This window comes from Lonchura striata, chromosome 8 (assembly GCF_050655825.1).
Source record: "Lonchura striata isolate lonStrDom1 chromosome 8, ASM5065582v1, whole genome shotgun sequence".
NCBI classification, from domain to species: Eukaryota; Metazoa; Chordata; class Aves; order Passeriformes; family Estrildidae; genus Lonchura; species Lonchura striata.
In genome coordinates this window covers 4403107-4417758 of record NC_140710.1, presented here as the reverse complement: position 1 = coordinate 4417758, position 14652 = coordinate 4403107, and the positions used below count along the sequence as shown (strand labels likewise).

The 14652-nt window shown below is 41.4% G+C and overlaps 1 protein-coding gene across 35 annotated transcripts in view; it reads right to left on the bottom strand.

The window, feature by feature from the left end:
• The window catches only part of DAB1 (DAB adaptor protein 1), a 418779-nt gene that overhangs the window by 29124 nt on the left and 375003 nt on the right, over window positions 1-14652 (bottom strand). For 18 of the 35 annotated variants that reach the window (XM_085586179.1, XM_085586176.1, XM_085586177.1 and 15 more), the window contains 5 exons: window positions 7486-7617; window positions 6786-6905; window positions 6108-6146; window positions 4696-4761; window positions 178-237 (listed from right to left, as the gene is read on the bottom strand). In XM_085586179.1, coding sequence (XP_085442305.1) covers window positions 178-237; window positions 4696-4761; window positions 6108-6146; window positions 6786-6905; window positions 7486-7617 — 417 coding nt within the window. The remainder of the gene's footprint in view (window positions 1-177; window positions 238-4695; window positions 4762-6107; window positions 6147-6785; window positions 6906-7485; window positions 7618-14652) is intronic. The other 17 variants (XM_085586187.1, XM_077785335.2, XM_085586191.1 and 14 more) reach the window with 3 other exon arrangements.

Sequence of the window (14652 nt, the reverse complement as noted above, 5' to 3'; positions counted from 1 at the left end):
GATTCAAGCAATGAATGAGATGGATGTAAGTGACACCACAGTCCGCACCAGCCCATAACGTATCACTGACGAAAATCACACCATGATGAATGTATCAAGTGTTACAGACAGTAATAAAAGCCACAGAAGCTAAAAACCTCACTTCCTTTACTGTGTATAAGTGGGGGAGATACTTACACTTACAGGTTGACTTTTTGGCACATCATAAACACCTTCTTTCTTTTGGCTGGTAGGAACCTGAAACAGCAAAGGAAAACTGAGGTCACTACAAAAGCAGATTGGATGAAAAACTGTGAAGAGCAACTGCTATTTATGCACAGGGTGTACCTAAATGAGTAGTTTATTTAATACTAATTTTTAATGCTAATGAAATTGAGGATGATTCCCTTCTTATCCAAGTAGGACCATTAATGGAGAAAATACTGAAGAAATAAAACACCTATCTGAATTTTCGACAGCCCAGCAGTGTTCAGAAAGGAGATTCCCATTCTCAGATCATTCTGGTTCCATGAAGTCCAGGTGTACTTGGAGCTCCTTCCTACTTAAATGGTTGTTTTTTCCTTTAACTTGGGGGTTAGAGATGTGCAATGGAAGTTATGGTCAGGTGAGTGCATCATCTCCCCAGATGAAGAGACACAGAGCAGAGTTACCAAGGTGAGGGTAAGAGATGTTTTACCTTGTGTCAGATTTCTTCCTCACAATTAATTTAATCATCTAAGAAGAGTCCCAATAGTGCAGTGATGGGGCCTTGTGGCTGCTCTATGAAATACTTGGTTATAACGCTCCAATTTTCCTAAGGAATTACAGCCTCCTGAAGCCTGACACAGGAGAGATGGGCAGGGGACAATGCACTTAAAACTTTGTGTGAGCCTTTAGTTGAGCCATCAGTCATGATTTATACCCGGGGGATTTATAACCTGCTCATGCAGACTCAGCTGCTTTGTTGTACTGGGCTGTGCTTGCCCAAGGACCACTTGTTTGCATATTTATAATTTCTGATTATATTTCCTTTCCTCCCTGGAAGCAGTAGGTGTCCATTGAAAATGACAAAAGTAAAAAGGACAATAACCTGTTCTAATCAGTGGTGCTCTTCCACCAAACAAGGCATTCTGAGTACAGAAGTTACACTTCAGACAGCAATGAAACCTCACAGGTCAAGAGATGATATTGCAAATATTATAAAATTATGATCTTTCTGTTTTCAAAGACAAGTATCTTAAGGTTCTGATATCAAACTCAGACTGGTCTAGGGGAAGCTGAAGAAATGTTACTTATTCATTGAGATATGCTATCATTTATTATTCCGTATAATATTCTGTATAAAAGCCTCTCTGTACTGTTGTCCCTACTGTTCTTTCACCCCATCACAGCCCTCACAAGAAACTCTGTGGTTTGAACTCCGTGCACATTGAAGAGCTGGTCAGGAACTCTCAGAGAAACTGAATGAACTTTGTGGAAGAGCTCTTCTATTCCCATCCTTGGTTTTCTCTGGCCACTTCCAGCAAAGCCAGTATCACATTTAAATATGTGAAACTGGTAAAAATTCAGTGCCATGGCAGTAAGAGTCTGGAAAGAGAGAGCTGGAGGTGCCAGTGTGAGAGCAGGAACCAGGAATGGTCAATTTAGGAAGTCACTGCAAAGCTGGGTCTTCACAGAAGGAGGGGAAATATGGAAAGATAAACTGTTTCTAAACTTTCATTAGTGTGCATTTTTTTCTGTTTTCTCCAAAATCTTTCCCTGTCACCCATTCTCCTCTTCCTCCTTCCAACCTTTCTAGGAAGTCATCCCAATTTGCACCTACATCTAGATCTGACAGTGCATTTCCCTGCATTGTCAATCCCCCTTTTTCTACTCCAATTTATACTCAAAGAGCTCCTTGCATCTCATATGAAGACAGAGGAACTCTCCTGAAAACCATTTCTCCCTCCCAACTCAGTGCTCCCTGACCTGCTGCCTTTTCTTGCTGTGCACCACCACATTTGTTTGCATCTCTGCTTACTCTGGGGGCTGCAAGGAATTGCTGTTTTTCCTTTGATTAGCAGCACCAGAAAGAGGTACCAGCACTATTTCTGCTGTCAGCTCTGTCTCTGTGACAGGCTGTGAACCATCTGGATGCCTTTGCATCTTGCAGCAATAAAAGCATCACAATCCTAAAACCCCAATCTCAGATTGTCAGCTCCTCACGGAGCACAACTTGCCTCTCCCACAGAGACCAGGGCTGCCACACAAACACCAAACCACCTCCCAAAATCCCATCTCCGCCTCTCCAGAGCACCAGGCAGCAGAGGAGCTGCTGTTAAGCAACCTGAGGGCTGGTATGTGCTCAGTGATTGACTCCTTGCCTAACAAATTACAGCAACATACATAGATAATATTAGAAGAGCAGACACAGACACTCTTTGGGGTAATGTATCAAAGAAAGGTGACAGACAGAGAAAGAATGCTTAAAAAGAAAGTTGTGACCTCTATTATGCTAAAAAGAAATAGAAATTGTCACTTTCTGCACATTATCTTTCATCTGCAATTCCCCACGAGGTGGGAATCTCTTCCACCAAGAGAGAAGTGAATTTGTTGCATGCCAGCAAATGAAAAGCCAGAGCAGCACCAGCAGAAAGGTTTGGTGAGGCTGAAGCAAGGCTGTGTGAGGTTACTGAGCAGATATATGTTTAGCAATGTCTGCTATGGGAAAGGCTTCACAGTAAATCATAGAAGCTGCCACAAATATACATCAAATTTAAAAGAGAAAAAAAAAAAGAAAACTCAACCAATCAACCTAAAGCACAAAAAATATAAAACAGGGTCTTTCTCAATTTTGTTTTTAACAGTAGCCTGATGGTTCTGAGACTACCAAGATCTTGTAAGAGAAATAATTTTCAGTGATATGAGTGTAAAATCTAAGGCATGGAGACCCATGTTTGTGGAAGCCAAGAGCTCAGGAAGCTGTGGGAGCTGGGAAGCTCGTGGCTATGGACCAGTCTGGGACCCATCAATTACAGAGACCAAAAAATGACTCCTAACTCCCCAGCATTTGCTGTACTCAGGTAGTGCAGTGCCTGAAGTAAACACAGAGGAGAATGCTAGACTGTGAAGATGCAGAGTATGGGACATTAATCACAGGTGTCTTCTGTGACCACTGTGGGAGGAAACACTTCATCGCATCCAGATGCTGCCAAATAAAACCTTGAGCAACTCTCTGGTGACTTGGAGGACTGCAAGAGCAGTACCTTGAGCTGAGACATGGCCTCACTACCAGCTTTTCACCTTCTATTTCCATTTTATGGAAAAGAAACTCTCCAAGGAGTCCTGCAGTCTTCTGGGCTATTCCTCAGAACACAGTTCCAACTTCTTCCCTACCCACCAAGGATTGCTGGAAGATCTACAAACACTGAGAGCAACAGACCCATTTTGCCTCCTTCCACCAGTAATTCTTTGAAGTGTCACTAAAAGCTCCACACTTTGATGAACAATCACCATTTTTCCCCTCAAATCTAGTTCTCATGGGATCCTTGTTTCTAGCACAAACCTGACAACTAGACTAGCAATTTTTTTAACATTTGCTGAGAATAGTCAAACTTTCAGCACTGAAAATGTTCAGCCTTAGGCAGACTCTCACCTTGAGTGAGAGTTTTGCATGTCTTGGTCCAGAGATGCAAGAAGCTGCATTTTTGAATGTGCATGGTACCAAGGGAGCAGCAGGGAGAAATTAAATGAATCTCATATTAATGACTCTCTGATGGCATCTATAAGATGTCATTTTCTAATGTTTAACTTGCATTTCCCTTTCCCACTCAGCTCCTTTTTATTTTAGCTTACAGCTACACTAGCCTATCATTTTTTCCATTATCTTCCTGCATTTCCTCATTACTTAATTATTTTCCTTTGTTTTTTCCTTTTTGTTCTATCCTCGCTCCTGCCTACCTTACAATCTTTTCCTATAAGGAGATCAACCTCTAGTCCAGCTGGATGAAATGCTTAATCACTGCTTGAAACTCCTTCCCCTCCACACTGAACGATTTCCTCAAATCACAATTTCCTCACAGCGCACAAGGATCTCTGTCTATTCTCAGATTTGCCTCTAGTATGTGATACAAAATGAATTACATTATATTTTAATAAACCTCGTACTGAACCCTTGAGGATAAATTGAACGACAAAAGATTATTTTATATTGCTTTCAATGCAGTTTTTTGTCAGTGTGAAGAATGAGAAGCTTGGGCTTTAACATAACATATGCACTCTGAAAATAGTTTCCCTGGTTTGGGAGAATATCCCTTGAGAGCTCTGAGGTTTTGCTCAGTGATTTCCTTGGTTAGACAGAAACAAGAGCAGCACCACTGAAATTTCTAGGAATTGCTTGGATGGCCTGCCAACAAAACATCTTCAGCATGTTTCTCGGAATAGGTGTAAAAAAATTTCAAAAAATTAACAGCAAAAAAAAAGAGAATCTCCATTTATCACCTCATATGGTGTACTCAAAAGTTTGTGAGTTGACAAAGTTAATATCAATCCGCAGAAGCTGATATGACAAACAACAGAAAAATCACATTGTGACTGGGCAGATAATGTCACCAGAATGAGATGCCAAGACAGTTTTGGTGATGGATGGAAAGTAAAAGCGAGCGATGTATGAAATGCACTCCCACCAAACGCTCTGCGCTCGTTGCGATGGGAACAGCGAGGGGAGAGGTTTTATACCTGATAAATGTTTTCCTCCGTTTCAGGCTCACGGATGGGCTCGTGTCCAGCCTCAAACACAATGTACTAAGGCACCAGCGCCAGAGAGGGACAGTCAGAGATGAAACAGAAGGGAAAAAGGCCGTTTGGAATTCCACGTCAAAACAAAGGCAGGCATTTAAAGAAACAACTTCAAAGCACAGGTTGGCAGCAGGACAACTGGTTTGTTGGGAAGCACCAGGAAAGGTTGTTTCATATTTCATGAACAGTCCTAAATCTCCTCTTAATGATCATTAGAGCAACTCCCTAATTCTTCCTCGCCAGGGAGACTGCCTGTGGCCCAATATTAATTTTCTGAAGGCAACGTGAATTTTGCCTCTTTTACATAATGGCAATTATTTCCACGTATATTTATTATCTATGAATAAAAGTGCTAAATCCAAGCTGGGAGTACGGGCTGGTGTGCGTGGAACAGGCCACACGGCAAAAGGCTGGCACAACACTTTTTCATTTTCAGGTTCTTGCTTTATTGTGAAGAGTACAGCACAAAACTCCTGACATTATAATAGCTGAACAGTAATTTACGGCATCCTGACTCTTATCATCTTTCTTGCTGCACCTTAGGCACTGTTCAATATTCACTAATGGTTGAATTGGATCCTTTCAGTGTGACTCCCACTGATATGCCTAAGTGGAAGAACACAAAATCCCCAGGAAAAAAAAAAAAGTAAACTATCACATATTTTGTTTCAGCACAAAAACACAAGAATGAAATTACATCTTTTCCTTCTTCACACTCAGCAGGGTATTGGACATGAATATATTGACACATTTCTGATAATCATCTTTGCTCCCAGACATTTTTCTTGGATGGAGCAAGACTTAAATTTCAGATCTATTATTAAATCATAGCTCAAACGCCAACAAGGGAGTGTGTTACAGCATCAAAGCTACTGTTAGGTTTTTTTGTGGTTTTTTTTTTTTTTTCCAAATATTCACCCTCTGAATTAAACTCTGTCTACACAGAAAACAAAAACAAATTGTCAACTTAGTACTGTGAGGACAAGACGTCACCTTCCCTAATTCTCAGAGTAGCTCCCTTTTCAGTTGAGTTTGTATTAAAAAATTATGAAAAATCTCATTTTGAAACTTAAAATCTGGATACACAAGCCACATTTAGGTACCATTAATGACATATTTCATCTAATATTTCTATACTCCAACAGAAATATTTCATTCTATACAGATATATTATGCTATTACTTACAGCCTAATCTCTAAATATGCCACTTCCTGTGGAGGTTTTAAAGGTTTCTCCCAAGACCTCTCTCAGTAAATTTCAAAACATCTTGTTCAAGTTTTTGGCTGTAATTTTAGATAACATGTATCTAGTCATTTCTGAAACTCCAAGGCCATACAGCTTCAGAAATTACCTGGTATACAGGATCTTCTACATCTTCTTCCAAAATTGTCTACAGTAAAGTAAGAGGACAGGCAGTAAAAGCAAAGAACATAAACAGCAGAGATAAAAGAACTGTACTCAGAAATTAAAGGACAGCAAAGGAATAAGCAAAATGGGCAGGTAAGTTTATAGTTTTCTTTCTTTAGGATACAGATAAAGTCACATTATGGTACAAAGTAACTTTATTCAAGTTCCATCCGATTTTAACAATCTACACCTTGTTTGACTTGATTCAAATACACACATTCAGAAGCATATTGAACCTCCCCTAAAGTATGAGACACTTAAATCCTGGCTTACAACACTTAAATCCTGACTTACAATACTTAAAACCTGACTTACAATAGTTAAAACCTGACTTACAACACTGGCCCTTCCTTAAAGTTTTCCTTCTGAATGAGAAGAACCACTGAGCAGGAAATGAGGGATCATTCCCAGCTGCTAACCAGGCTCACCACACCCCAGGGACAGCTTTCAGCTCCGTTTCATCCTAGGCTGGGCTCAGGATGGTCCTTTGGAAGCCAGCACTGCTCAAACCCACTGCTGTCAGAAGTGCTGAGGATGCTCAGAGCCTCTCTGGAGCAACTTGGGGGAGGGGAAACTCCAAACCCAAATTTTTTCTGGCAGTAGTCTAAGCTTATTGGTGTACCTGGTATACCGCCTGCTCACACTGTTTGTCCTTTTGTGCCTTTTTTTCCATTTCTTCCCTTTGTTTCAGTTCGTAGATGAGCTGAAACAGGTCTCGCAAGTCCAGGATTACAGGTTCAGCCTAAGGAGGCAAGAACAGGGTGGAGAATTTCTGTAGGGGAAAATAAACATCTCTTATCCCAACCGACGAGCACCTCCAGAATGAAACTGAATATAGAATTAATTTCTATCTCGGCACCCAGGCCTGGGTTAATTCCTGCTGAACTAACTACGCTTGAAAATTAATGATAATTATAGTTATGAATATAAAAAGCATTATGAATATAAAAGGCACATGGATGAATGTAAAGGCATATTTATTAGTGGTTTCTCATCCATTGAAATTACAGTAGACTACACACAATGTGTATCTCCATGAGTATAGGAACATAACCAAATTTATCTTCATCCAGTCTAGCTCAGCTAGAAAGGTAAACAATAACTAATTATAACAAAACACATCATAAAAAATTTGGAACAATGAAACACACTCCCTTTTGCCCAAGCTGGTTCCATTAATTTGCTATTTAAGACCTGCACAGACACTTGTGACCAGTCTAGCACAATCATCAACAACCCAAGACCAGCCTCTTGAGCAGCTCCTTACAAATGGCTTTTCAGATGAGTTACATGACAGAAAATGACAGTGATTTGATACTTACTGCCTGGGCTGTTTTTATTGCCACAAATCTATGATTTCCCTCCTTTCCACACACGTATCCAAACGCTCGGTGGTCTGTGATATCCTTCGCAATGTAGGAAATTTCATGAACTGCGTGGTGATGCTGGAGTAGCTAAAAAGAACAAACAACAGCAGACAATATCCATCAGAATGTTTGATTAAAAAACAATATTATTTGTCCTTCACCACTTTCTCTGGATCCCAACACATTCTGATATGAACACCCATCAATATCTGAACTCTTGCAGCCTCTTTTTTGCTCAAAATCTAATCAAATTTGGCTTGCTTTTGTAGGTTGACTAAAAGCTTCCACTGATGATTTTTCGATGTATCTTTAAGTAAAATACAATTAAATTAAAAAATTAATTACCTAGCTACTACCTACATAGCATCCCAGGCACAGAATCAGTATTTCTTGGTACAGAAGTAAGCAGGGGCTGCAGAAACCTGTAGGCCAGGCTGTTCTGCAGAGCTACAGCTGAGATCTCCAATACCTCAAGGAATCAGTACCAGTCCTGCTTTATCTCCACAAAAATCAGCATCAGCCAGTGCAAGAGACTTCACTTCAAGCACTAACACAGCTCCAAATACTCATTTTCCTCAGAAAATGAATGTAAATGTAATTATTCAACTGGAAATCAATGCTGAATGCAGAAGTCCACATTTTACTTAAGAGCCCTCTTTGGTGAATAGTAATAATAAAAAGATAATAATACTATTTTGGTGAATAGTAATAATAAAAAGACTTAATTTGCGTGAGCAAAACTCTGCCCAGAGTCAGGACATGAATCTGAGTCTCTTAGAAACATCTCTTGTAGTGTCAGAATCTTTCTCACTTTGCACTAAACAGCATTTTATTATGGAAGTAACAGAGAAGTATTTCCACTTAAAATGATGTCCTTGGAAAGCTTATCTAAAACAATCTATTAGTTTCAATTTCTACCTTCTGATATATTGACCTACTCTTGCATCATCTAGGGATAATGCTATTTCTGAGAGCAGGCAAAGCCTCACACGGAATTCTTTGGAGGTCCAGATCCCTGCTGGCTTTGAGAAAAGCCCATCTTGAAAACCAGCATGGTATCCAGGCAATCTCTAAACAACCAGTTATTTTTGGAGTTAAGAAAGAGAAGTTAAAAGTTTTAAAATCCAGAAGGAGGACAGAGGTCTGTGCGTGGCAGGGAAAAGGCTGAGGGCGTGCAGGGCGAGCTGCTGCAGGGCAGGGAGTGGCACCTGAAAGGAGAGGCAGCCTGCAAGAGATGGATGGCTCCATATAAAACAAAAGACTGGACATGTTTCATTTTCATTTCACAGTAAATGGCTCTTAATGTCCCCGTATCAAGATTGCTTGCTCGTGGCAGAGTTAAGTGTTGCCAGGGACTGCAGGCAGAACATGGCTTGGCTGAAGGTGCATTTCAAGACTCTCCTGTGTTGAGCGTTTAAAATTAATGATGGGATCTTACTTAGATAATACAGGGATATTGATTTATTAGGTTTTTTTGAAAACCAAGTTACATGCTATCTGTTAGGATGAAATGAAATGTTCCCATCTCTCTATTCTGCATATGACAGGGAACGTTATCTCTGGCTCCTATTAAATCAAAGTTCTCTGACATTGCTTTATTGATTGCCAGGCAGCGCTCTGCACCGAAATTAAACTGTGATCAGATGCCTTCCTCATGGAATTAAATTGGAAGAGTGTTCTACCATGGAAGAGTATCACCCACAAGGTAAGAGAGCAGATGGAGATGCTCCAATTTATTTGGGAATTCTCTTTTCAAAAATCGTTACATTTCCAGTGGTTATGACATTTTACACACTGTATCAATAGAAATAAAAATTAAGTAAAGGTGACTGCAATTATCCTTTTCTGTATTTTACTGGATGGAGCGTTTAGGGAGAGCTTTTCCCTTGTTTGAGGGACGCTGAGTTAGAGCACACATGTGAAATGCAGTGGTGCACGCACACATCTGTACTCAAATGTAGCTATAAACACATCTGTGTTTTCAGAGCCCTCAGTTCACCTCATGTGTCCTTCTACATATTCCAATGATCCACTCTAAGCACTATTTACTGACTGTCTGACTTTTTGCTCCAGCACAGCAGAAATGGGGCTCCTGTTGCAGTCAGGAGAGATTCACCACTGTAAGAGGCAAGATCAGAATCCTCTTACTAATGGCCAGAAGCACATAAAATAATTATTTCTCAACTCAGGGATGTTTCTGACACCCCTGTATGCCAATACTGATGGATTCCATCACACTATATGAAGTCTTTACTCTGTCCGTGTTGAGAGCTGCTACAAACCATTTACCAATCCTTAAGTGAGGTACCAAATTGTTTTGGAGCACTGCAGCACGACAGACCAAATCATAGAGAAGACTTAATTTGTATTATGGTTCAACACAGTCAATTACATATTGCAGAGATTAGAAAGTAATTTAACATTTAAGTTTCAGTTGTTAACAAAATCCACAGCCTCCAAATTATTTTAGGTCTCCTGTGACTTTAGTCACTGCTGCAAATGTTGGAGACTTTAAGTGGAAGCACAGATAAAATCTCAAAGTGGGTAACAAGACGTTCTTGTGATGCATGAGTTCTTTTTTTTAGGTTAAACATGATGGCATTATTATCTTTTATTCAAACACTAAAGTTTTTGCCTAGTGTTAAAAGTCCAAAATACCCATCTGCACCAAGCCTGCTGCCTTTCCTCTTCCCCTTAAGTTCACTCTGGTCTCTCCCACCAGCCATTGTTTCCTCTCCTTTTCTCCATTCCATCCCCTGCTTCTCCTCTTCCCCCAGGTCACTCCCTGTACATCACACTGAATTGATTTAGCTGCCTCTGAGATCTGTAGCATTTCTAATTTCCCTCAGGCTGCTTGGCACCTATCATAAATTTTTTCACCCCTTATCCTCATCTTGCCCCTTTATTTCCATGCTGTAGCCTCCAGTGCCACTAAATCAATTAAGTCAATCAATTAAGTACTTGGAGGGTCCAGCAATCATGTCAAAAATGTGAGTTAGATGGCATGAGAAAGTCACTGCTTTACTATCGCTATTTCTCTTTTAATGAGGTTGTCTATTTAGTGGAGCCTGGGGCACAGTGTAAAGAGCCACAACAAAAAGAAAAAAATATATATATCCTGCAAGCTGCAAATCCTCCTGGAAAAGCTGTCCCAGCACAAGCAGGAGGCTTGTTCCACACAGTATTACATCCACCAGGACAAGTCTCACAGGGACTGGGGCTGCACAGCCTCTCACCTGGAGCACCTGCACACTGAGCCTGGTTTCAGGGAGCTGGGACCAACTGGGAGCTCCACTATGGGTGTGGGATGCACATGGACCAAGCTTATTCCTGACTATTCACAATGGAATAAGCAATAAAACATTTTGCCTGTGTAACTCTCTGAACACCTCAGTTACCCACCAAACTGCAGAGTCCTTAATGGATTCATAATAAAATAACTTAATGGACCATATTTTCAGCCATGCTGCAAGTTTCCTGTATTCCAACTGGGACTGCTGAGCAGCACATAAGGAAATCAGGCCCTGTCTCTTTAGGAAGACCATGGAAAAAAAAATCACAGAAATTGAACCTAACAGGAAAATGAATAGTAAAGCCTTACACCAAGCAAGCCCCAAGTGCAACAGGACATTGACCATTACTTACTGCAACACATGTAGTGAAAACAGTGAACTGAAAAACACGTGAGTGGCTCTGAGATTAATTTTCTCTCCCTGCTGCAAGAAAACCCTGGGTGGCACTGATGGTTCTCCTTCACTGCACCCAGGAGGCTGCTGTGCTCCTTAGCAGGGCTCAACAATGCAGCACCTGGTCCAATGCCCCTCATGACCATTTCCTTACAATTCCTGTTTGCTTTGGGTGGTATTTGCAGGGATCATAGGGACAACAACACGCCACAAGCATCCCCTTAACCGCTGTGTTTGTGCCACAGTGATTCTCTGCTGTTCCCTTAAAATGCATCTATACGAGGTGGAGTGGAGCTGCTCATCCCCATCGTAATCATCCCATGGCAGCAGGGTTGGAATTAGGTGATCTTTTAAGGCCCCTTCCAACCCAAACCATTCCATGACATGAAACACCTGAATTCTCTACTCTACATTCAAATCTAGTTTTGTAACTGCTGAAAGTTTTAAGAGATGAACAGCAGTCCCTGTATGTAGACAGCTAAAAAAACACCACCCAAACCCCAAAAACCTCTTCCTGACATAGATTTTTTTCCCTGGTACTCATGAAGGTGCATGGATACCTCTCAAGCAGTTGTGAACCCTTCCACTTCCCCTGCCTCGAGAGGGAAGTGCATTTCAGTGGGACTGTGTACACACAATTTGGAGGAAAAGTCAACAGTCTCCAATGTCAGAGTGAAATGAAAACCACATCAATAAATTGCATTTGCATCACAAACTTTCTCATGTTTTCTGGAACTTGGTATTTGGATGGCAGATGGGGTGGCAAGACATCAGCCTCATGAGATAAGGCAGGGGATGAGCAGATGGGGAAATGAAACAACCACTGCAAGAATTCTCAGTTTCATGTGAAATAGAAGAGAGGAGACAACTCAGTGTTATTTCAGAGCTACAGCTGCCAACAGCTTCAAACTCCCTGCAAATTACTACTGGACACAGCACAGGGTGACTGAGAAACATCTTATTTCCCATCTGACAGCCCCCCCCTACTGTCATGAACACTTCAGTCACATGCCCATGGAGAGGGGACAGAACAAACAATATATGACAGATCACTGTAATCTGCCTTAAATGTGATAGTGCTTAGTGTGAGGAAATACTTGATAGCCCAAAAAAATCTGTTATATAAACATTTACTGCAACATGTGGAAAATTGTATCAGGTTTGATCTAGGAAAGGAAGAGAGCTGTAGAGTTTAAGCTTAGCAAATTATCAAAATACTGAATTCCTACAAGAAGAGCAAGGAGTTTTGGAACACAGCATCATTCCAATTCAGCTTTCAAAAAGAAATGTCACATATGAAAACATGAAAAACAAAACTCACTGGAAAACTCTTGCAGATATGGATATTTCAGTATTGGGAGGCATTTCCCAGCACTGGCCAAGATGATCAGTTTTGGTCATAAAAGAGTATAAATGGAAAAAAACCATGGAGTGGGGACTGAACCCTTCCCCCTGAAGAAGACTGAAAACGGAAAGTCCAGTCCTGAATCTGGGGAGTCAGAGCCAATCATGCAATGTAGGCTGAACAACAGATTATGGACTTTCCTACTTCAAAAATACCCCACCCCAAGAATAGGAGCAGAAAAGGAAAATATAACCTCCAGAGTGTTCTCCAAGCCTGAAGGGCCCTCTCAGATGGCAGCCTGTAAGCATGGCTTCACAATGAGGAGAAAATAAATCTGGCTAATCCCCGTGCTTCCTCCACACACACTGATTCTGCAGACAATAACCTGAGGAAAGACTTTTCCAAGTGCCAGCTACTAAAAGGCATCTCAGTGCACAAACCCTGCAATAAAAACACTTGGCACAAAAAGCTCACTTTGAGATTATATGCAGATCAAAGCTTGGTCTGTGTAGCACAAAGGGGCACATGAAATATGGTGCTGATAAAGAGAAGAATCAAAACAGATTTAGCCCCAGCTCCTGCAGACTCAGTCCCTCCAGGGGGGCAGCCGCCTGGCTGTGACTCAGCACAGCACCCAGAGAAGTGTAAATTTAATTTCCTTTTAATAACGATAACAAACTCGTGAGAGCCATTCTCTTCCTGCAGCCGAGGAGACTGGAGCAAAAAAGCTCAGATGATGTGACTTCCTGAGCTTGGCAGCTGAGTCAGCAGGGAGCAGAGTCAGTGAGTGAGATCCTGTGTGAGGATAAGAACCTGCTCAAGTCTAGGGCCACACTAAGCTCTGCCTGTACACTCTATGCTAAATAAATGCAAGTACTTCCCAGGAGCACCCCAGCTAAGAGCCTGTTTGGTTGGACTCAGGAAAAGAGCACAAAAGGGTACTTTTTTTTTGGGCTAAATTAATCCTCACCATTCCCGCTGTTTGATGAAAAAAGCATCCTGCTGTTGCCTTTATCTCACCTGGGGAGCCAGAGTGGGGAATTCAAAGAGAATTGCCCTTGTGGGTGCCTCAGTGGCAGACACACCCAGTGATGCTCTCAGCTGGTGTGGCCTTGTCCCCAAGCCCAGTGTCAATTAAGTCAGCAGGACATGGCTCTGCCAGCAGAGCAGCCTAATTGTGATGAATGGATCTCTGATACTGAACCTAATTTGTGAAAGAGAACAGCACTAAGGTAATAAACTTCTGTCCAGCTCTCATAACTTGTAATAATGTCTGACAAAGACCAGATATGAATTTAGTTATTGGTCATTGTCTTCAGAAGCAAATGCTAAGCTGCTCATGCAGAAGATCCATTTATTAGATATATGAATTTGGAAAGGGGCAAAACAAAACTGGAATGCATATATGGCAGATTTCTCATCTTCACTTCCAAGGCTTTTCAAATTTTTATTGTATCAGGAGTGAAAGTAGCTAGTTAAACCCAAAACTCTTGTCCAATTACTATCAAGCCCAAGATTATCTTTTAAATATGCACTTGCAAATTTTGTTCCAGGACATAGAAAATCCTAAAGGGCAAGGAAACATTTTCAGAGAGCTTTGGAAAGGCAGATGTGGCTACACCAAAGCTGAGATGATGGGCCTCCCATGAGTTTTGTACTATTTCCTTATTGTTCTGCATCTGCCACAGCCATTGTTCTATGAGGATGCTTAAAGCAAAGCATTTGCACAGCAAAACCAAGAAGCAGCAGACCTCATCCTTGATACTGAAGTCCATGGCCCTAATCAGCTCAGCAGTGCAACATGCCCCAAATTCCACCTGCAAGGAGCACCCAGAGGCTGCAGCACATTGTTTTGCTGTTTTTCACTGTTTCAGTGTGCTGTACACGGAACAGCACTTGCCTGTAAGCCACTGTTACAGTCTTTGGGATGGCAGCTGCTCGGTGGTCACTGTGGGATTCCCAGGGCTGTAACACATCTGAGGGTATTCCCCCACGAGCTCCCACCTCACCACCCTCTGCAAAATGGTCAGTGGATCAAAACAGCCATAAATATGCCAGTATTGCCCTCTGCTCTCAAGCCAAAGCTTCCAT